The following is a 20,992-nucleotide window of genomic DNA, read 5'->3' on the forward strand; positions in this document are numbered from 1 at the left end:
TTCTGCCTTGTATCAACAGTTCAGGCTGCTGCTGGTGGTGTAATGGTGTGGGGGATATTTTCTTGGCACTTACACGAAATGAGTTTTTAAATGCCACAGGCACATACACAGAGTATTGTTGCTGACATCCCTTTATGACCACATAACACACCACTTCACAAAGCTAAAATGATTTTACTGTACTCAATGGGCCTCCATAGCCACCAGATTTCAATCCAATAGAGCACCTTCGGGATGTGGTGGAACCGAACCTGCAGGAACTGTGATGCTATCCTGTCAATATGGACAGAAATCTCTAAGGGATGTGTCCTCAAAGACTTTGGGCAGTTCCGAAGTAAAGATGGGGTACAACCCTGTATTAGTACGGTATACCCAAGGATATGGCCAGTGAGTATATACTGTATACTTTCATGCAATTATATAATATAATTGTAATTGTGTTGTTTTAAAATATTAGAGCAAATTATAAACTTTTTTGCAAGGTGCTAAAGGAGCTAAACTCCATTAAGACAGTAAACAGTGAGCAAGAGCTAAGAGGTAGCTGTAATAACTGCTGCACAAATAAACTGCTCTGGAAGGCAACAATTTTAATTTGGATTCAACTGCAAATCAAGAATAAACAAAAAATGTCAAAGAATTTTTTTTTTTTTTTTTTTACAGAAAATGTTTTTGATTAAGTGTTTCACAAAGCTGCAAATAAACCAACCATGATGTAGATGCCAGATATAACTTCCTGTGTAAAAGCATAGGTTAAGCGAGTCATCTTGACTACAAACAATGCAGAGACAATGACTATCTGAATAAGTACTTAAATCTACCACGGGTAAAAATATCTGGAAAGGTAACAGTCCCTGAGAACCTTTACAAACAGTAAAAAAAAAAAAAAAAAAGTCAAAGAATGAAAGAGGAACAATTGCTCATCAATAACTTGGACATGAAATATGAATAACAGTTTAAACATAAGCTTAAATGCAGAGCAAAATACATACAATATATAATATATTTGACAAACACCCAAAGATTGAAAATAAATCTATACCATCCATTCATAAATTCAAGACACTATTTTAATATCACACTAACTTTTCAGTAAAATAATATTATCAGTCTAGTCATTAAACATTATCAAATCCAGTTTAAAATGATGGAAATGAATTAGGATGTACCAGAGCATGGATGATTAGGACATCACTTTTCTTCCTGATCCTGCATTATTTCTTAGCTCAAAAAAGCATACATGGTATACAAAACACTTTCTGCATAAATATTACACAATTTGCTGCAAGTTCTTTGTATTACTCAGCAAATCAGGTACAATAAACAAGCTATAAATGTACAGTGGGATCAAATAAGAATTGATCAGCAGGTTATAATTTAATGGCTCAATAGATTTAAGATTTTTACAACAGCCATTAATATTGACATGAATTACTGTGAAAATATATGCAAATATGCAATATTTAAAACATTTAAATATTGAAAAACAGAGCAGAAACCTAAACGGTAAACTAACATTTCAACAACAGTAAAAATAAAACATTTTAATCCATGTTTAAAATAGTTTTTTTTTTTTATTCCCCAGCTGAAGTCATGGTATTGATGACAAATAGCTTTACATGATTTAGTGAATGAAAAGAAGTATTCCCTGAGTTTAGCTGTCAATCATCTCAGAAAGCTCCAACAAGAGGTCATCCTCGCCTTTGCCTGGGTCCAGCTCAAGTTCATCCTCCAGCCGATCATCAGTGAATTCATCCAGCAGGTCATCAAACTCATCCATAGAGGAGTTTGCTGTAGGAGCAGTGCTACGTGCAGAAGCCAAACTTGCCCGACGTGTCCGAGAGGGAGTCTTAATGACAGGGCTACAAAAATATCATAGAATATAAATACAATAAGAAAATTAGTGAATTATGTCTAGAATTAAATAAAAACTATCCAAGCAATCAATCAACTTGCTGGTTGCAAGTTTAAAAAAAAAACATGTATATTTTTAAGCCCTTTTTCTGCTTGTGCTTTTTTTTTTTTTTTTTTTTTTTACAGGATTTTATTTAAGAATCATAACAATAAGGCTCTGTAAACACAACCGTAATGCTGCCATGCACAGAAATAATAATCATCAGGATATATTAATAGTATACTGATAGTATTGATTGATTGCTTTTATGAAACGTGGCACAGTGATAGAGTGCAAAGCTTAAGGGATTTACGTTATTTATGGTGTTCTTACATCCCTACTTCCATCCTTCCATCCAGGACACCCATCGAGTCAAATCTTTAAATTTTGATATGCCAATAGCTTTATCCCCACTGGTCAAAAAGCAAAAATTGCCCACTTGCCCACTATGGAAAAAAACAAAAACGAAACTCCACAAAAGCTGCAGACATTTTTTTTTTTTTTTACCAAACTTTGTATGCACCCTTATTGTTGAGAGCCCTAGCTGGCCAATGAATATGAAGGTGCTACACTAGTTTCTCACAGTCATGTGGTACAATCAATTATAGGTAATAGTTGATAGATTTATATAAATAAATAAGTTGCAATCATGATCCAATCAAAAATGAAAACATGTGAACTATTATACAAACAAATTTCACTCCAAAGATCCACTGGAGGCACTTTGCCTGCCATTTTATTACTTTTATTATTGAAGTATATGTAAAAAAATTCTTTTCACGTCTTCTGCAAACTTAAGAGCTTTTTTTTCTTTTCCAAATCGTACTAAATTGTGCGATATGCAAGAGCACCACCAAGTGGTGCAATACGTCTTTGCACATACTGGCTGCTCGGTTGTGCTTGTTATCAATTTTGGTGTCTGTATGTCCAATAGGTTGTCTGTGGCATGTCAAGAAATGGTGGTGATGTTGCCAAAGAGCAAACAGACCTGTATGCTGGCGATTCTTTGTCATACAAGATTAAAATTTAAGGCAGCTGGTGGGCACAGCCCCTTAATGTACCAAATTGTGTGTCATTTGGTCAGTTAGCTTAACTTAATCAGTATTGCAGCTATATATTCCCACCCACTCAGTTTCTATATTGCTTATCCTGTACATTGTCACAGGTAGCCTGGAGACTATCCGAGGTAGACCCGGCACACAAGGCAGAAGTACACCCATAATGGGGTGCCAAGTCATCATAAGGCACACTAGCAGACACGTACTCAAACACTCCTTTATACATTACAGGAAATTTGAATTTGGACCTGAATCGAAACCTTGTACATTCCTGAACATTTATTTTAGAATAAACAAATAGGCTCATACCTTTGTGGAACAGGAGGAATCTCAGGCGAGTACTGCTCGGCAGATGACGATACCTGCTGCTCCCCGGCTTCAACTTCCAAACTGCACAACGATGCAGACAACTAAGGGACAAATATTAAAGAGCTTAATTATTACTAGGTTAAGAACTACAGTTTTAGTACAATTATGAACTTCTGCTAATAAATCCAATGCTTCACCTCAGATCGCTTACTAGGTGGCTCAACACCAGGTGAAGGTAGAGAATTAAGAGGTTTTACTTCAGCAACAGCAGAGCAATGAATGCCTGCAGCCTTCCTTTTCTGCCCAGGTTTCACCTGAGCAGCTGGTTTCATTACTGATGGCTTTACATTCAGTTTGGGCCTCACTAAAAAACAAGACAAAAATTGCACATTGTAAATTTTAACTTAAATTGAAAGCTTCTTGAAGGAGGTCAATGAACTCTATTCCAGTTTAATATTGCAAGAAAGGAATATGATGCTTGATTATACCTTTCAATTCAGATGTTTTGCTTGGGGGTATCTTAGTGACAGCCTGTGGTTCCCCCAGTTGTTGCTCATGTGAGTGTTGGCCTGAAGAATCTGCTATCTCGGAAACATCCACTGGAAGTGCCATTGAGGAGGATGACTTGGATTTTTTAGGACAAATGTTAAGAGAATTCTCCTTGTTCTGAATCTCTGGAGACTTCCTCCGTGGTGCTCCGGACGGGACAGGAGAGGAGGACTGATTTCTACTGTCTTGCTGTATGGACAAATTTGTTTTGCTTTGGATGATTCCTGGTCTGATAGCAGGAAGCTTTTTTTCACAAATTATCGGGACTGGTTTCTGGGCAGCTTCCTCTGGCTCAACAGGAGTTGCAGCCCCCTCCTGCTGCTGCTGCTTGCGAAGTCTTTTCTCTTTCATGATCTCGTCGAAGGTCTTTACTGTTACATCTTGAACGGAGCTGTTAGTCTTTCCATTGGCTGCAGTGGACTAGATTCACCAAAAAAAAAAAAGAAAAAGAAAAAAAAAAACATAAAAAAAAAAGAATTACAAGATTAGATTTAATGTAAATAAGCATTTCTCATTATAATGAGTAGAAAATCACAACTAGGCCTTGCCTGTTCAATGCAATCCACCTTCTCAGAATCAAGCACTTTTTGAACTCTTGCGCTGATAGCTGCTGTAAATAAAATTTAATCCATTTTAAATACATGATATTTTTTAAAGCATTCCAAAAATAACAAATGAAGAGAAAACTAATCTCTAAAACTTACATCCAGTCCTGCCACTGCAAGGAATTCGTCTTTTTCGGGATGCATCACTCGAACCTGGTGCATCATCATTTGTGATGTCCTGAGACTTCGCTTGCATTCTGGCAGCTTTTTCTTTACGAATCTCATCGAGCGTCTTGACTCTGATCTCTGCTGCTTGGGCGGTAAGTTTGAGCACTCCTGTGTTTGTAGGCCCCTCTTTCTCAGTGCTGTTGCTACCTTGCTGAGGCACCACCTTTATGTCCTTTAGTTTTTTCTTCTCATGCAGGATCTCTGAGAAAGTCTTTAAACTAGGAATGCTGGCAGGCTTATTTACTTTCATGCTGGAATTTAGTGCATTTGTGGAGACCTCAGTGACGGCTGCAACACTTTCGCCTAGGTTCTGAGATTTAGCAGCCTTTTCCTTGCGAATCTCCTCAAGAGTTTTGATTCGGATCTCACCAGAAGGCTTTGGCTCATTGTTTGGGGACTTGGGTGTAGTGATATCAGAGGTTATTCCAAGTCTCTCATGCACTGATCTCAGAGCTAAAACAGTAAATAAAAAAAGATTATTAAGTGCAGAATAAAAATGTACTGGTAATATTCATCATGTCACAGCAAAGACTCTTACTTTTATCTTTTTGTGTAGGCATAGTGCTTTCAGGGTCAACAAATCCACCAAGGCGCTTAGCAAGGGACCCTTTCAGGCATATACCACCTTCCACAAGGATGTCTAAACAAAGCACATGATGGTTATAGGCTTAAAAAAATCAGATTATGTTAATTTACACAAGACCATACACAGTACCTTCTTCCAATCTTTTTCCAAGCCTGTCAGTAATTTTCCTTTTACCAGGCTCCATTATACCACGAGAACCTGAGAATGAAAAACAAAAAAACATGACATTACACTGCCACAATGTCCTCTAATGTTTACTTGATTACATTATCAGAATTACAATCATATGCAAAGTACTGTGCAAAAGTCTTGAGCCACCCCATATTTATACTTATAAAATTAGATAACAAAGATTAAATAAAAGGAGAACTACCCTCACTACAACTTTACTCTTAGCTCTTTAAATAACTCATCATTTAGCATTAGTAGTATACTAATCATCAGCCTGATCACCTGAACCTGTTTTTCACTGGTTCATGACTTATTTGGGTAAAGGGACTGAACTGAAAATGAGAGACAAGAACTTGCTGAAAAAAGAAAGAAGAAGGTCTGTATCTTTGGGATGAGGGGCATTATTTTACACAGTACTTTATTTATACATGTTGCTCTACTAATTTAATATAAAAGCATGCTACTACAAGAGATTACTTAGAGATGTAGACAAAAGAACAATATTATTCTCATCCAAAACATAGCTAAGCAACATTAAAATCTGGCATGATCTGTGCTGGTGTTTTGATTTTATAAAAAAAAATATATTTAGCACTGGAGGTTTGGTTCATTTGAATCGTATAACTAATCTCACAAAAATAATTCGCACATTTAAATATAAAAACAATAGTAAACTTTACAATTAGGTATATTAAAAAAGGTTATAATGTAATGAAGAAAAGTCCATTATGGTAATTACTGTCCCAGTACACACCTCTGGTAGTTAAAACTGCTGCCTGTGTGACAGACTGAATGATTTGCTTCTCTTTGCCAGACCTGTCAGTATTCTGTTTTGTTGAGGAGAACTCATTAGGGTCTTGCAAATAGGGATGTCCTAAAGTTGAAAGACATAAAAAGACACCATGTATGAGCATCACTATGCTACATTAAACAGGAATAATTTTAACACAAGTGACTTAAATTTACCTGGTCTGTTTACACTAGCCTTCAGAGCTTTCATCAGTCTGATCTCCTCCAGTGTTTTAATACCAAAATTTAGTGTCTCATCTAGTAACAAGTAACAAAGTTTAACACAGTCTCCCTTTTTGTAGAATTTTACAAGAATTCAATGCAACATGAAAAACTAATTATCAGAAAGAAGGTACGCTACCTCTGTTAGAGCTCAGCTGTTTCTTTGGAGAGACACCAGATGCTTCCTCTCCCTCTTCAGAAAACTGATCTACTAACAGTAATGAAGGCCATTTAGAATAGCAAATTCAAAACTGCTTAAAATTTAAATAAATAAGAATCTAGAAATGATATTACCATCTTCGTCATCCTCATCATCCACAGGATTAATGACTACTGGTGGGTGTGTGGGACTGGGGACGCTTTCTTGAGTCTCCACCTTGATGACCCCTCTGAGTTGTGGGTTGGTGGTGGTGGAAATGTTGGCAGAAGCAGACGAAACATGGTCATCTGTCGGGGCTTCTTCCTCCGTTTCCTTCTTTACTACAGGCCCTGTAAATTAAGTATTGTTGGCAATTATTTTATGTGACTGAGAATTTGGATTATTCAGGAATTGACCTTAATTAATAATCAAACAAATATAGATAGGTACACACAGAGCCCAGAATAATCAAACAAACAAACCTACTCTAATAGTTCGTTAAACCGCTTTTTGCTTTGATTATGGCCATTGTTTTAATGTCATGTTAACATCTATTTCAGTCCATAGGTTCATTCATTTCTTGTATTAAAGAGCTTCAAAAAGCCTTCTCCAGCACATAAGATTCTCAATAGGGTTGAGATTTGGACTCCAGGCTAGTCCATGTGTGAAAACCATCCTGAACCACTCTCACACAGTTTGAGCATGGTGAATCCTAGCATTGCCATCTTCGAATATCCCTGATTAAGGAAGAAAAATATATTGATGAAAGAAACCTAGTTATTCAGTATATTCAGGTACCCAGTTAACCCAAATGTTTTTTGGGCACATATCTTCCTTGAAGATGAGGGTTCACCAGGTCTTAATAACCTGTTTACAATTCATGACTCAATTTTAGTAGTTTGATTAGTTTATTAGAATGACCAGCCTCAGAAACCCGCTTACTTATAGCCCTAAAATTAAAGCCCACAATAAGCTTCTCTAAGTCCAAGTGGCAGACATTTTTCAACATTAAATGTTTAGCAGAAGAGTGCTTGCTTGGGCCAAGAAACACAAGGAATGGACTTTAGATCAGTGGAAAATGTCCTTTGGTCTAATGTGTCCAAATTTTAGATTTTTTGGTTCAAACCGCCGTGTCTATGTTAAACACGGAGAACAAGAACAAACAGCTCCTGAACATGTGGTTCCCATTGTAAAGCATGGAGATGTGATAGGATATTAATGGAAAACCATTCCAGGTGGCTGATGAAGAATGCCAAGAATGTGCAAAGCTGTCATCAAAGCAAAAGGTGGCAACTTTAAAGCATCAAAAATATAAAACTTATTCTGTGCTATTTAACAGGTTTTTAATGCTACATAATTCTATATTTGTTCTGACATTATTTCGACATCATCAGTACTAACATACAATGTTAAAAACAAAAAATATAGTTGCAAGCAAAGATGACGGGGCCAAGCACCGGCGCCATCGCCACCCGGGCACACCAGAAAGGCAGTGCATGTGCACCTAAAGGAGAATGTCTAAAAGACAAAACTGACAGGTTTGGGTCTAATGAAACAGATTACAACAATGTCCACTTATGTCAAAAAGGACTCAGCATCCAAACTCTAATGTCTATACTGTGTGTGCATATATATGGGTGTGTTTGTGTGTCAAGTTATTTGCCACTTTTTAGCATTAGGCATCGGTATGGCTATGTAGGCGATGTAGGATTTGTAATGTGTGTGTGCGCAGATGGTTAGTGTGTGTGTAGGATGTGTAGTGTGTGTGTGTAGGATGTGTAGTGTGTGGTGCTTATATTTATTATTTCTGTATACAGTATGTTTAAATTGTAAACATGAAGTCATATTAAAAGAAGGGGAAATATAAGTCTGATCCATCTAGTGGACATAGTTTAGTACTGCAGGAGCCAGGCCAAAACCATGTCTAGTCAAAGGGCTCATAAATGTAAAATATTATTGGGAGCCGTTTGAGCATGACAAAATCATGAAACTAAGGAATTTTACTCACAACCAGTTGTTCCTTCTATGTAAAATGTTTTGAAACATTAGAACTTTACACTTGTAAGAAATAAGAACTTAAAATAAAAACCTTGCCATAGCAACTGTTACGTTCCACGTATGTTTGTGTGTTTGTTTCTTCTCCCCTTTTTGCTCTTTTGCCTTTTGTGTTCATTCCCTTAGGTCTGAGGTTATTGGCTGACTGGGCTGTCAATCATAATTAACATCATGGCGCTTTGCCAATCAGTGGTGTGCTGGAAGTATTTGAGGCCTTGCATTTAGTGTGTGGTATGCGTGCGTCTTGACGGTGTACCATGTGCTCCAACAAGCTCAACTGTGCATGTTTTGACTAGTGTTTCCCAGTTGTGTTTTGTTTTATAACATTGTTTATGGCTGGGTGGTGTGATTGGAGATTTCTCTAGAGTTCTGTTGAACTGTGTGTGTTTACAAACAAAGACTGTTGAAGTTTAGCCTACTACATGGCTAGCTCACCCCATTGTTAGGAAGCATGTTAGTGCTTTGCTTTATTTCTTGTTATCCTAATAATCAATTGTTAGCTTGGGTTGAGTCTTATCCCACCCCTCTGTATTTTTGTTTTCTTATATTAAGGGGAGTAGTTAAAACGTCGCATACGGCGAAGATTCTCGGGTTTATTTTGTATTTCTTTTAATAGTTAGTTTGGGATTTAGAACTAGGGTTTGTTTTTGATTCTTTCTTTGTTTTCGAGTGGCACTCATATTTCCATTGTTTTCACAATTTTATTTAATTTTGATAATGTGTTTAAACAACTTTATTAAAGCACCCCTGTTGCACTACTCTCTCTCTTGGTCTGTTTCACACCTTGCTGCGACTGTCTCCTAAATGTTGCGGTCCTGAAAATAGCTAAATTAGCTACAAATTAACCACAAAATATGAGATATTTAAGTAAACACTTTCCGCTGCCAGTTGGTGGCGCTATGACTGAGACTCACTGTAGCCATGTCGTGAGCAGATATCTTCTCTTAACATTTAACTGAGGTGATGTACATCACTCAATTTACACAGAAGTTATTAGCCACTTCCTGTTTCCTATTATTCGCCATCGGTTTATGGCCTCACCCAGGCTGACCTGTTTAAGCCCCTGACAATGGTAGATCCTCAATGTCTTGAGATAGACTGGACCCTGTTTGGTCCAAATCATGTGAATTCCATAAGATGTACATCACATTCCAATGGGTGTGTTCTTCAAACAACACAAAATAACTGACTTCCTGTTTAGCAAATGCCACAACAACTGGATAAACTTTGATCAGCTCAAAGAGTTCTATATCTTTACTAGGTTTAATTCATATATGAGCAAGTAAATATAAATTATGCAGCTAGATTTCTAACAAAGTTCCAGAGGGAGCTGTAAAGACCTTGTGCCACGCCTGGCGCTCAGCCACACTGGCCTCCCGCACCACCACAAACTAAACAGACATATGCAAATATATAGGAATAAATTAAACATAAAATGCTACTGCTAAATTTAAATGACTTATCAAAATTTATATTTTCAGCAAGACCATTTTTATAATTTGACTAAAACATTAAATTTTTATGCTTACACTGACATTTACTGTAACTTCACCTTATTTCATTACAACTGAAACTTAATATTTACTACTCTATTGATAAGCATATCCTTTACATTACTAATGAATATATAAACAAGGCTTCCCGGGGACTACAAAATAGCAAATATCTCTCACACACAGATGGATAAAATATCATATGTTAAATTAAATCTAAAGGATTTTCCCATACCTTTGTCTGGGGCAACAAAACAGCCATCAATGAAACGTGGCTTCTCATGGTGAAAAGCACAATGATACTTTTGGCATCCACTTGACTGATTTTCCCAATAACATGGAATTTCTTTGCGGTTTTTCTGTGAGATAAATAATAGTGCATAGTTATCAAGAGCTCCATATTTAGGAAAAAAAAAAAACTGCATACAGAAAATATTTAGAAATTACAGCCTAAAATAACTTTAAAATGTACCAACAGTAGTGATCAACAGTTAGTTCCAACCAAGTAATTTGATTGGATGAGAGGTATTCCATGAGTGGTAATGAAGAGCTGGGACATTTATACATCTGTACCACATCGCATCACAAGTATTCTAACAGCTGTTAATTACACTGAATGTCAGTGACTAGCATTGGTGAAATGAGATCTGTATGGTCTGCAGTTCTGGAGAGAGGAGATGCCTGCCATAACCCACATTTAAAACTAGTTATGGAAGCACTTATGTCATCTTAACAACACTTATCTGCCTCGAATTGCACGCTGCATCAGATTAAGAAAGTGTGAGGAGTATGAAGTAATTTGTTTTGAATAATTTTAACGCATAAAAGATTTAAAATTTGTTGCAAGTGTTTACATGCTAATGCCGCCAGCCCTATTTTAAATATTCTGATAACTGCTAAAAGCTACATGGAAACTTAGCATAGCTCCAGTAGCATCCACCTTACCTTTATTTCCATGTGACGGAATTTACATATATTGCGAAAGCAACGATTCTCCTGCCAAAGACTGCAGACAGTTTCATTACCCATGGCAGCTTCACAATGTCGAAAAGGGCAAGCATCACCCTTCAAAAGAAACAGGAACATAGAAAGCAATTAGGAAACGTGTTAAATTTTTTAACAAAAATAAAACCTTTCCATAAACAACACAAAGAAAAAGCATTTGTGACGAGGTCATTAATTATGTTGTTTCTTTTTTCACAATATATGTTACCTTAGTACACGTAGAATAATAGTAGAAATAGCAATCATCTCCCTTATTGTTCATGCTGGTCATGGTCTGGGAATACACTTGCTGGTCAGGAACTCTTCAAGTGCTGCTACTTAGACCTCTAGACTTTCCCTAGTCAAAGCGCAACAAGAAAAGTTTTACTTACATACAAGTTTAGATAGCTAAAGTTTTTAATTGGGATTTAATAGTTTTTTCCCCATGCCAACTAGATGAGGTCCACTCACCTGCAGCGGATATGACGTCTCCACCAGGGGTACGTCTCCTGGGTTGTCTCCAAACTGTAATGGTCCTGAAGGAAGACTTGACCGATGAGTTAAGAGTTAACAGGTGCGCGAGAGGCTTTCGTCACTGACAAAGCTGCTCATCTTAGACTGCTTTTTAACAAGTAATATCGTGGTGAAATGTCCTTTTCTATTCCTCAATTAAAAACAACTGCTTGGTGAAAGCGCAAAAATCTTCAGGCTAAACATCAAAGGTGAAAGCCAGGGAGAGTGGAAACAAAAATCTTGAAGGCGTATATATACGTTTGTGTGTGTAAATGTGTGGTTGCATGTGTGTGCATGTGTGTATGTGAAACTGGTCTTCTATTTCTTCACACCCACTGTGGGACTCTAAATAGAGGTGGATATCTAAACGATAATTTTTTTTTAAGTGAAAAAAAAAAAAATGATCCAATGTGAAGGGGGGAAAAATTGTGTGGGGATAATCTTCAGAGATATTTCTCCACTGGTTGGCCTCTATCCAAATCCAGTTATCACCAGGGCTGTAGAAGAAATTCCTGCACAACCTTTAAAAAGAAAACAAAACACTCCCCACACACTTCACAAAGTGGGTATATGAGTGAGAAATTAATAAAATATGATTCAAGTACACTTTCAAGTGCCATGCTCACAAAAGAATGTTATATTTTAGCTTCAGAAGCTGAAAAAGACATTGTTTAACAACCTGTACTAAAGTACGCTCTGACTCAAGTATGCCTAGGCCTTCAACTAAACAATTATTGTGTTGGACCAATGGTCAGTTTTAATACCACAGAATGGGTATCATGTTTACAATTTAGAATGTATTTTTTCATAGAACATTTCCTAGAATGATTTCCTGAAGCATTACTATAACAAGAACATAAAATAAACAACTTATTCAATTACTAATATTTAACTAAAATCAATGCAAAAGTAGCAACGACATGCATTTATGTTTCTGAGCAGCTGCTGTAGTTAAATACGCACTCTTACTTTGAAACCGAAAGGGCTAGGGAAGACCCACAGATAATATACACTGCCTGGCCAAAAAACTGGCCCCCACATATTTTTTTGAGACTGCTTTTAGCTCTGATTGCATCATGTATTTATTGTGGCACTGTTTTGACAATTTTATGCAATTTCACAACGTTCATTTCTATCCAGATAGGAATGACTTTGGGTCAAGTTCTTGTAATGATAATGAGAGTCAAATAACTGTCTTCTCCGCACATGCAATATTTATATTAAAATGAAGGCTGTTATCTAAACAGCCTGACTTGCAAGTGGTTTTCTTGTGGCCCCCAATCCTTCATTGCATTGTCCACAAAGAGATGCTCTTCCACTACTAACCATAGCTGTAATACACTATGTACCGTTTAAGTGCTCTCCCATCATCCTTATGATCATTCTTGCAGATTTCCATATGGCGTTGGACAATTTTTAACCCACTTCCAGGAAACATTTAGCTGTTTTTCTCTGAATGCAAGCCAATAATTCGATCCTTCTGAACCAGTAATATCTTTTGCACGACCATGGGATCTCTTGCAACATTCTTGTTTAAGAAATGAGAAGCCACAAGTTGGGATTAGAAATGTTAACACCTTAAACATGTAAAACAAACACTCTTGATTATTAGATTTTTAGGGTGACCTTTTGGCGAGGCAGTGTAGATGAGGTAACAATCCATACATACAATGTTAAATAGCTAAGTGGCTAACAAAGCCGTTCTACAACAGAGCCGTGTTAGCTTTGCTGAAAACAAACCTCCGTTTGTTGTGACTAGCCTAAATAGCTCAAATTTGTATACACTACAAATGACTCATGAATGATAGAACGTCCCGAAGGAAGACATGACTTGCTTTAACACAACATTATCGTGATTCGGATTCTAATGACGTTAGCTAACGTGAGCTAACTCCGCTAACATTCGCTCGACTTAAACGTTTTCAGCAGTTCTAGCGCCAGCTACAAACAAACTGTTTGAGGCCATTAAATTAAACACATAATTTAAACAAATGAAGCATAGAAATTACCAGTGTATATGTCTACGACTTGTTTAAACCTGTTTTCCTATAAGCTCATGAGTCGCTGAGGGTCCAGGCCTGGGTTAAACCAACAAAATGGCACCAAGCGGAAGAAACCATGTAAGTCACGTGACGATAGCGTACCGCGGGGGCGGAGCTTGGCGGCCATACTATTAAACATTTATTAGCTGTTTTTGATGCTTTAATTTAAATAATCGATTAATTCTGTGGTGATTTCGTTCCTTATCTCTCATATAAAATATAGGACATATATAAAGTATATACGGTAGATTATTTAATTTATTATCTTGTCTTGTTGAAATCTTTTGAAAACCCTAATAAAACATAGTGTGTATGTGGACTAGTGAACCCAAAAGTGTCATGCCTGGCCATGTCATTGGACTGGGATGTGTGCCATTCATTGCTGAAAATTCAACATTATTTCATTATTTTCTTCTGAAATCAGAAAAGAGTTTTAGCATTACTGTGTGGTGTAATGCCTATTTACCAGAGGTTAAACCCCAGAAAATATCTTTAAGTATTCTAATTTATGTAAGTGCAATCACACACATAAAATGATGTACATCCTGATTTTGCTTGGTGGCCATCCAGTAGACTATATACAGTAGACACTGTACAGTAGACTATATACTGTTTAATCTCTGTTCATGAAAAATGAATTAATAGTCAGCTAATGCTTTTTGAACAGTCCAGTGCTTCTCATACCTTGATTTACTGATGCCACATGTTAATCTTCTAATAGTATGCCTTCCCCGCTGTGGGACGAATAAAGGTATATCTTAAAATTCTGGTTTAAATGTATGTTTTAGAAAGTCTTATCTTTGTTGCCCAGGTTCAAGCATTTGTTTGAAAATTAATTAAAAAGCAAATGTTGCAATAATTTCATGATGTGAATAAAAGGGTTACATTACTAGTATTTTTAACAGACGATTTAGTAATCTATAACCTATCAAATTCAAATTCTGTTTGTCACATACACAGTCATACATAGTACGATATGCAGTAAAATGCTTATATGACTGCTCGTGATCTTAAAATTAAGATTATCAATAAGAAAGAAATTATGAAATAAAATATAAAGAAAATAAAGAAAAACTTTGCTGCAGAAAAAATAGAAGAACACAATATAAAATATAAGATATAAAGAAATAAAAAAACCTTACAAAATATAGACAATATTGCCTGTATAAATATGGAAAATATAGAAGCTTGTGTGGAAATTGATATGGAATTTAGAATTGAAATAGAAATGTCCCGGGAATGTGCAAATACGTATGAATGTGAGATATAATGACCATAAATGTGCAATGTAACATATCCAATTTAACCTTCCCAACACTATATGGGCATTTACTAGCCTCAGCAGTAGGTTCCCAGTGAATCTGTGGTAAGCAGTGATTGTTCTTAATATCAAGGCTGGTGTTCAAGTCCTGGTCAGCCCATCAGCCACCAAAAGAAAGGAGAAACTACTATCAGCAGGATGGATAAAATTGGATAAAATTAAGTGATATAAATGAACATTGTATTGAAATCATATTTGTAACATTGTGTTGGTGTCATTCTTGTAGTTGCAGTGCGCTGTTGTTCATAAGCTTTAAAAAATTATTTGATAGGCGTGTGTCTACACTGTAATTCTCATTTCATGCATTTGCAGTGAGAAGCTGGCATTTTTGTTGCGCATATCATTTTTTTGTGTTTTGTTACCTTTTTGATATAGAATAGATTTTGTCTGGTAAGCTCAATTATTTGTTATTTGAAAAAATAATTATTTGTTTTACTTGTTGTGAGTTTTTTACATTGTATTTTCCCCAAATGTGTAAGTTATATCTGATGCATCATTTATTTTATGAATAGGATACTCTCACTCTCTCATCATCTATACCTCAGGGAGAGCCATGGAGCCTATCCCAGGAGACCTAGAAGAACACCAAGAACAGGCAAACTTCATGCACACAAACCCGGACTCTAGAGGTGCAAGGTGCCAGTGCTAACCAATAAGCCACTGTGCTGTCTGTGAGTAAGATACAAATATTATAAATACAATACAACTGTTTGCTGAAAATCATTTCCCCTTAATTGGCTCTTAAAATAAGTACAGAAAACTGCAGTTCAAACAAAACACTGTCCTAATGATAATAATGATTACCATTTTTTAGAATAAAAATTATAAAAACAAATAAAGGCAGTGTTTAAAGTACAGTGGTTTAAAAAGATGCTCAATATAAGCACATTGTTTGATGCTCCATATAAGCAAGGTTGACAGTAAAAGTAAAATGTTATGCCTGTTTTGAAGCAGGAAATTACTTCCTATTTAAAGTAGTAAATGTTATTAAATTCACCTCCACGTAGCTCATGCCTCCAAGCTTTGGAGGTGCGGGTGACCAAAAAACAAAAAGGATATTCTTAAGTCGCAATTACTTTAACCACAAAGTGCACAAAAATGTGAAGATTGTAAAGTTTCTTAAGTTGATCAAGAATACAGAAACTGCATGTTTGATTTCATTTTGTAATACACACATATTGTTTTAGTCTCCACTACTGCTTTCTCGAATATTCTAATTATTTAATCATTTATTTGTTGAACGGTTTAAAAAATGTATTTGTTGAACGGCAAGTATTTTGATCACCAGTTTTATCATTTGCAGACAGATTCTGACTTTTATTTCAAGTACAATTTTGGCCCCCTGGGCATGGCTCCAGAGGCCCTCTGTGGGTGTACTGTGGCGTCTGGTATGAGGCACAAGCGGCAGATCCTTTAGGTGCTGTGTGTTGCGAGGTGCGGCCTCAGTGGATTAGGCTTGTTTGTGGGCATATATTGAACACACCAAGATAAACAAATAAAATAAATTAAATTGCCATTGCTTCAAAATATTTGTTTTATTTCTTCAAAAGTAGACAAATTAATATTATACAAACAAATCACATTTTCCATACTAAAATTGTTAATAAACATTTACAGCAGGTCCATAAACAACAGTGTTATGCATATTTTTCTTTCCTTGTTTTTTTGTTTTTTTTTGTGTAATGATGATAAATTAATATTAGTCAAAAATTGTTCTCTTAATCAAGAATTCTACCAATATTGTTTAGGAGTTTAAGAACATTCAATTCCAATATAGGGAAATGTCATTGCTCTTGTACAGCATCAAAATGGCTATTGAAAGTTATTCATCTTAAGGCCAGGTACAGCACTTGCAGGATTCATTAAACACTGTTCCATTTCCACACCTCCTCTCAAAGGTTTTACCTCCAGCACAGTCGTAGAATTTATTTGGGTCATCAGGATGTGCATAAATGCCATCAGGTTTTCCAGCACAGAATCCACTTATACCAGGCTCATGTGTGGTAGTTGTGGTGGTTTTTGGGGTGGTAGATAAACCAGGTTTGGGGGTAGTGGTAGAAGGCTGGATGGGAAAATCTAGATTGCAGAAACATTAAAATATTATTGTTTTAATGGTATATTATAATATGTTTTGAGGTTATCACTTAAGTAACAGTAATAACAGGTATGAATGGCTACCTACCAATATTCAGGAGTTTGCGGAGGTGACTCATAAGAGGATGCTTCCCTTGCCCACAGAAGTCCCCAGAAAAGTCATCCAGATCCAGAGCCCAAACAAAAGCCCCACCAAACTTGTTGTCTTGCAGATACTTTACCTATGAGGAAAGCAGTGGTAAAGGTATAAAGTCATGATATATGTAATTGCCTTTCTGCCAAAGATTTTTTCTCTTGCTACTCTGTTACATCCAAAGCACCTTGATCTCATAGCTCTCCCTGGTGTCAAAGCCAACCCATTCACCACCCTTTGTAGCATAGGGTACTCTCTGATCGTCAATCCACTCAAGTTTTGTTCCCTGAAGGAATCCACAGATCTGGGGAAAGTGGTATGTTGTATTAATTAGCAGTTTAGTTAAAGTTGGAGCAATTAATTTTTTTTCATATGTGGGAATGGTAGTATAATGTATAAACTTATAGCTTGGTAAAAAAATACAATTTACAATGCATTTATGTTTAATGTTCTCACAATACCTCATAGTAGGACCAAAAGCCGGCCTCCCGGGTATAAGAACCAGCAGAAGCTGCTCCGCTGGCTGGAGCTCCCACTCCAGTAGCTGATGAACTGAGGCGGAAGGTACGACCATATGTGGCAAAGCCCATCCTTAGTTTCTCCACAGGGGTACCGTTGTCCCTCCAGTATTTCATTGCGTAATCCTTAACAAGAAACAAACAGCTTTTGCGTTAGTGTTTTGCGATACACAATGAATGCTAGATGTCTAAACTCATCACTCACATCAGGGCAAACAATATATTTAGAACTACAATATAGTGTTGAGCCAGTGCGATAAGACTAAATTATCAGAGCATTCTTACAGTGTTGAAGTAAATAAGATCTCCATAGTCTTCAGAGCCCCTATACAGTGGACTGTTGTGTCCTGTAAAGGTTTCCCAAGTTCCATGAAAGTCATAGGTCATCACATTGATGAAGTCAAGATAGCTAGAAATTCAGTCAAATGTTAATTATGAAATTTACAGAGAGAAAGATAGAGAGAGAGAGAGAGAGTTCTTTCCTAACTGACAAATTATACATAACAGATAGAACTGCTTTCTTTTTAATTATTTGATTCTGATTATTAAAAAAAATTATTCACTTATGTATGATTCTTTCAATTCATGTATCACCACACTGACTTTGAAATTTATTTATTTTTAAAAACCATCTTTAATTTATATATGATTATATATGTTATATATGTTATGCCATTCATCTATTATTCTCGGGTGCACTCTAAACACTTCACAGATTGGCGGGCTGCACAGCATCCTGTGTGGTGGGAGTAAATTATTCGCTAAGTTTGTTTAAAATTGTAAAAAAACAAAAAAAAAGGCTTAAAAATTTTGGATAGTTGTAAAAATGTTAGTTAGTTTCATTATAAAATGAAACTAACAGAAGTGCAATACAAATTGAATTGACACCTAGGTACCATGATCATATTCAAAGGGGTAATCCCTGGTAATTTCTTTTCCTGCCGATTAAATATCTTTAAATATCTGTTAAAATTCTAACTTACTTTGCAATCTTGGCTATTTCATATCCAGAATCAATTGTCCCTCTTCCAGCAGATACTGCAGCAGTAAGCATCAGTCTAGGCTGTCCAGTAGCTCGACTTTCTACCTCAAATGCTTCCACCAGTTCCTGATCAAATTCCACCAAAACAATTGGTTAAGTCAGACACCCAAAAAAGTGCAACTCCATTTAAATCAGATAGTTACATTAGCTAGTTACAGGTTATCCAGTGTTGGATTACATTCTCAAGCCTACCTTGCACAACGAAGTGAATTTCTGCTTGTCTTCAGGAGGGCTACCTCTGGCACCTGGGTATTCCCAATCCAAGTCCAGACCATCAAACCTATGTTTTCTTAGGAATGAAATGGCTGACTGGATAAACTTTTGACGGTTGGCAGGCGAAGAAACCATGATGGAAAACCTGATGATGAAGGAGGATTTATTTATCATAAGTTGCATTTTATGTACAAGGTCATCTAATAAACATAGTGTCCCAGCGCTGTTATTTAGTAATAAAGGAAATTCAAAATATACATACTGAGATGAGCCAAAATTCCATCCACCAACAGCCAAAAGAGTTTTAAGGTAGGCATTGCTGTATAGATTAAGAAAACATCATAAATATACTCTATTCGAGTTTATGTCAGTGTTGTTAGTTAATTACCATTGCAGTTATTATTATATATCTGATCGCTTATGTCATACATACGTTTTCTTTAAGCCATTGAAGGATTCATAGAGGGTTTCATCATTCCATTCATATGTGACAAGCTCATTGGCATGGTTAATAATAGAAAAGGCATAAATCAGATGTGTACACAGGAAGGGATCTACATTAGCAGGTGTGTACTTCCCAGCTCCAGGTCGGTATTGGGACCAGTTGGTGAAATAGCACACCAGTTGCTTGGATGTTGCTGTAAAATAAAAACACAAGTATAAATAAAACAATTTAGTAAAATTACAGCAAAATACAAGTAATGATTTTAATAGGAATTATCATTTTACATGACTCACCAAAGTGGCATAGCACCAAGCACAAGCCTATAAAAACATTTTTCCCAGTTATTAATAATAATAATAATAATAATAATAATAATAATAATAAAGGAAAAATAACTAAAAATTTAAAACAGTTATTAAATACCTGCAAGAAGTGTGAGCCTGGTCATTTTAATAGCACTTCTTGTGTTTTTAATTCTGTAATCCAAGAGAGAGGTTACTTTTGTTAATTTCATTTAATATTTATAAATGTAGAAAAACATTTTGCCAGACTACCATAAGACTTAAGCATGGAATACTTACTTAGGGTCCTTTCTGGATCAAAGACAAATGTACTTACAGCTCACAGACCTTAAATAGTGTAAGTGGTGGCTTAATCTATCAGGTAAGAAAGGTTATTAGGTCATCCAGAGATAAAGAGTAAAGTGTGGACTGATAGGACTCAGGTTGATAAAAAGTTGGCACAGCGAAGAACTCTGGACTACCTTTAAAGAAATGCTGATGCTTTTATAACTTGTGCTTGCATGATTTACTCAGATCTTCCACAATGAATCAGAATAAGAACATGTCCTTCTGTGAGATGTGATGGTATGGCACATGTTTTACAAGGTAAGGATACATGTTTTTTATTATTATTATTATTTAAGCCTAATTTTAATTACTATACAATTATACTTTCAATAATTATTATTTAATTTACACACTATGCATAGTATTGTGCTCCTGTTATTGTGTTCCCCTGGTGGCTAGTTCGCATAGAACATTCAGACAGTCAGCTGACTTTATTTTATTGCCTAAGCCCGGACCTGACCAAATGAAACCAACCCCAGACAATAACACTGCTTTCAGAGGGTTGTACATATGAACCCATTAGATCATCAGACATCTGAACTGATCAGATGACATGAGCTTTTTCCATTGCTCCGAAGTCCAATTTTTACAATCCCATTTTCTGATTGCCCTCCCTAACAAGTGTTTCTCTTATGCCCACATGGCTGGACTTTGCTAATGTGTTGGGATTTTTAAGAATCCTTCAAATTTCAAATCTCCTTAATTTTTTTGCTTGATGCGGGCAACATTTTTTTTGGCAAGGCATTGTGTGTCTGCATACACATGCATATACTATATGTGTGTGTGTGTGTGCCTTTCACATGTATCCCCTATGATTAGATAAAAAAAAAAAAAACTAAAAGAGGGGGTAATAATTTTTTTTAAAGCGTCATGTTTAAAAGTTAGTATATATAACATTATTTATTACCTGCGCTGGGTTATTTTTTTACATTGTAACCAGGCAATTCACACTACTACTATCTGCTAAGCTATAAAATATCTTTGTATCCTCAGAATCCTTATCTTATCAAACACCCTCATTTA

General features: G+C 36.1%; 2 protein-coding genes across 2 annotated transcripts; both read right to left on the minus strand.

Moving 5' to 3' along the window:
* Positions 1-567: 567 nt before the first annotated feature.
* Positions 568-13,624, minus strand: zc3h11a (zinc finger CCCH-type containing 11A). The gene is made up of 16 exons (XM_053483659.1): positions 11,491-13,624; positions 11,249-11,377; positions 10,981-11,100; positions 10,271-10,394; positions 6,643-6,837; positions 6,488-6,559; positions 6,304-6,384; positions 6,092-6,211; positions 5,296-5,364; positions 5,119-5,220; positions 4,512-5,033; positions 4,356-4,417; positions 3,747-4,227; positions 3,456-3,622; positions 3,259-3,359; positions 568-1,859 (listed from the first exon to the last, which is right to left on the minus strand). Exons 2-16 carry the CDS (start codon positions 11,309-11,311, stop codon positions 1,652-1,654), a joined length of 2,487 nt encoding a protein of 828 aa, XP_053339634.1. The 5' UTR covers positions 11,312-11,377; positions 11,491-13,624; the 3' UTR covers positions 568-1,651.
* A 2,787-nt stretch (positions 13,625-16,411) lies between these two features.
* On the minus strand, positions 16,412-19,969 carry LOC128511219 (acidic mammalian chitinase-like). Its single transcript, XM_053483974.1, has 12 exons — positions 19,922-19,969; positions 19,764-19,816; positions 19,634-19,660; positions 19,329-19,533; positions 19,158-19,214; positions 18,875-19,040; positions 18,624-18,748; positions 17,926-18,049; positions 17,584-17,766; positions 17,310-17,426; positions 17,078-17,210; positions 16,412-16,971 (listed from the first exon to the last, which is right to left on the minus strand). The coding sequence occupies exons 2-12, from the start codon at positions 19,786-19,788 to the stop codon at positions 16,727-16,729; spliced, it is 1,407 nt and encodes a 468-aa protein (XP_053339949.1). The 5' UTR covers positions 19,789-19,816; positions 19,922-19,969; the 3' UTR covers positions 16,412-16,726.
* Between the last annotated feature and the right edge of the window lie 1,023 nt (positions 19,970-20,992).

The sequence above is a fragment of the Clarias gariepinus genome, chromosome 23 (genome assembly GCF_024256425.1).
Source record: "Clarias gariepinus isolate MV-2021 ecotype Netherlands chromosome 23, CGAR_prim_01v2, whole genome shotgun sequence".
Taxonomy (NCBI): domain Eukaryota; kingdom Metazoa; phylum Chordata; class Actinopteri; order Siluriformes; family Clariidae; genus Clarias; species Clarias gariepinus.

What these genes read in the sequence shown, in the direction of transcription:
- zc3h11a (XM_053483659.1), bottom strand. Translation starts at nt 11,311, where the DNA reads ATGACCAGCATGAACAATAAGGGAGATGATTGCTATTTCTACTATTAT. An exon ending in TTGCAGTGGCAGGACTGGAT is followed by an intron (nt 4,418 to 4,511) that starts GTAAGTTTTAGA and finishes TTTTATTTACAG; the next exon opens with CAGCTATCAGCGCAAGAGTT. An exon ending in CACCTAGTAAGCGATCTGAG is followed by an intron (nt 3,360 to 3,455) that starts GTGAAGCATTGG and finishes TTTGTCCCTTAG; the next exon opens with TTGTCTGCATCGTTGTGCAG.
- LOC128511219 (XM_053483974.1), bottom strand. Translation starts at nt 19,788, where the DNA reads ATGACCAGGCTCACACTTCTTGCAG. An exon ending in ATCTTATTTACTTCAACACT is followed by an intron (nt 17,767 to 17,925) that starts GTAAGAATGCTC and finishes TTTCTTGTTAAG; the next exon opens with GATTACGCAATGAAATACTG. An exon ending in GCTTTTGGTCCTACTATGAG is followed by an intron (nt 17,427 to 17,583) that starts GTATTGTGAGAA and finishes CACTTTCCCCAG; the next exon opens with ATCTGTGGATTCCTTCAGGG.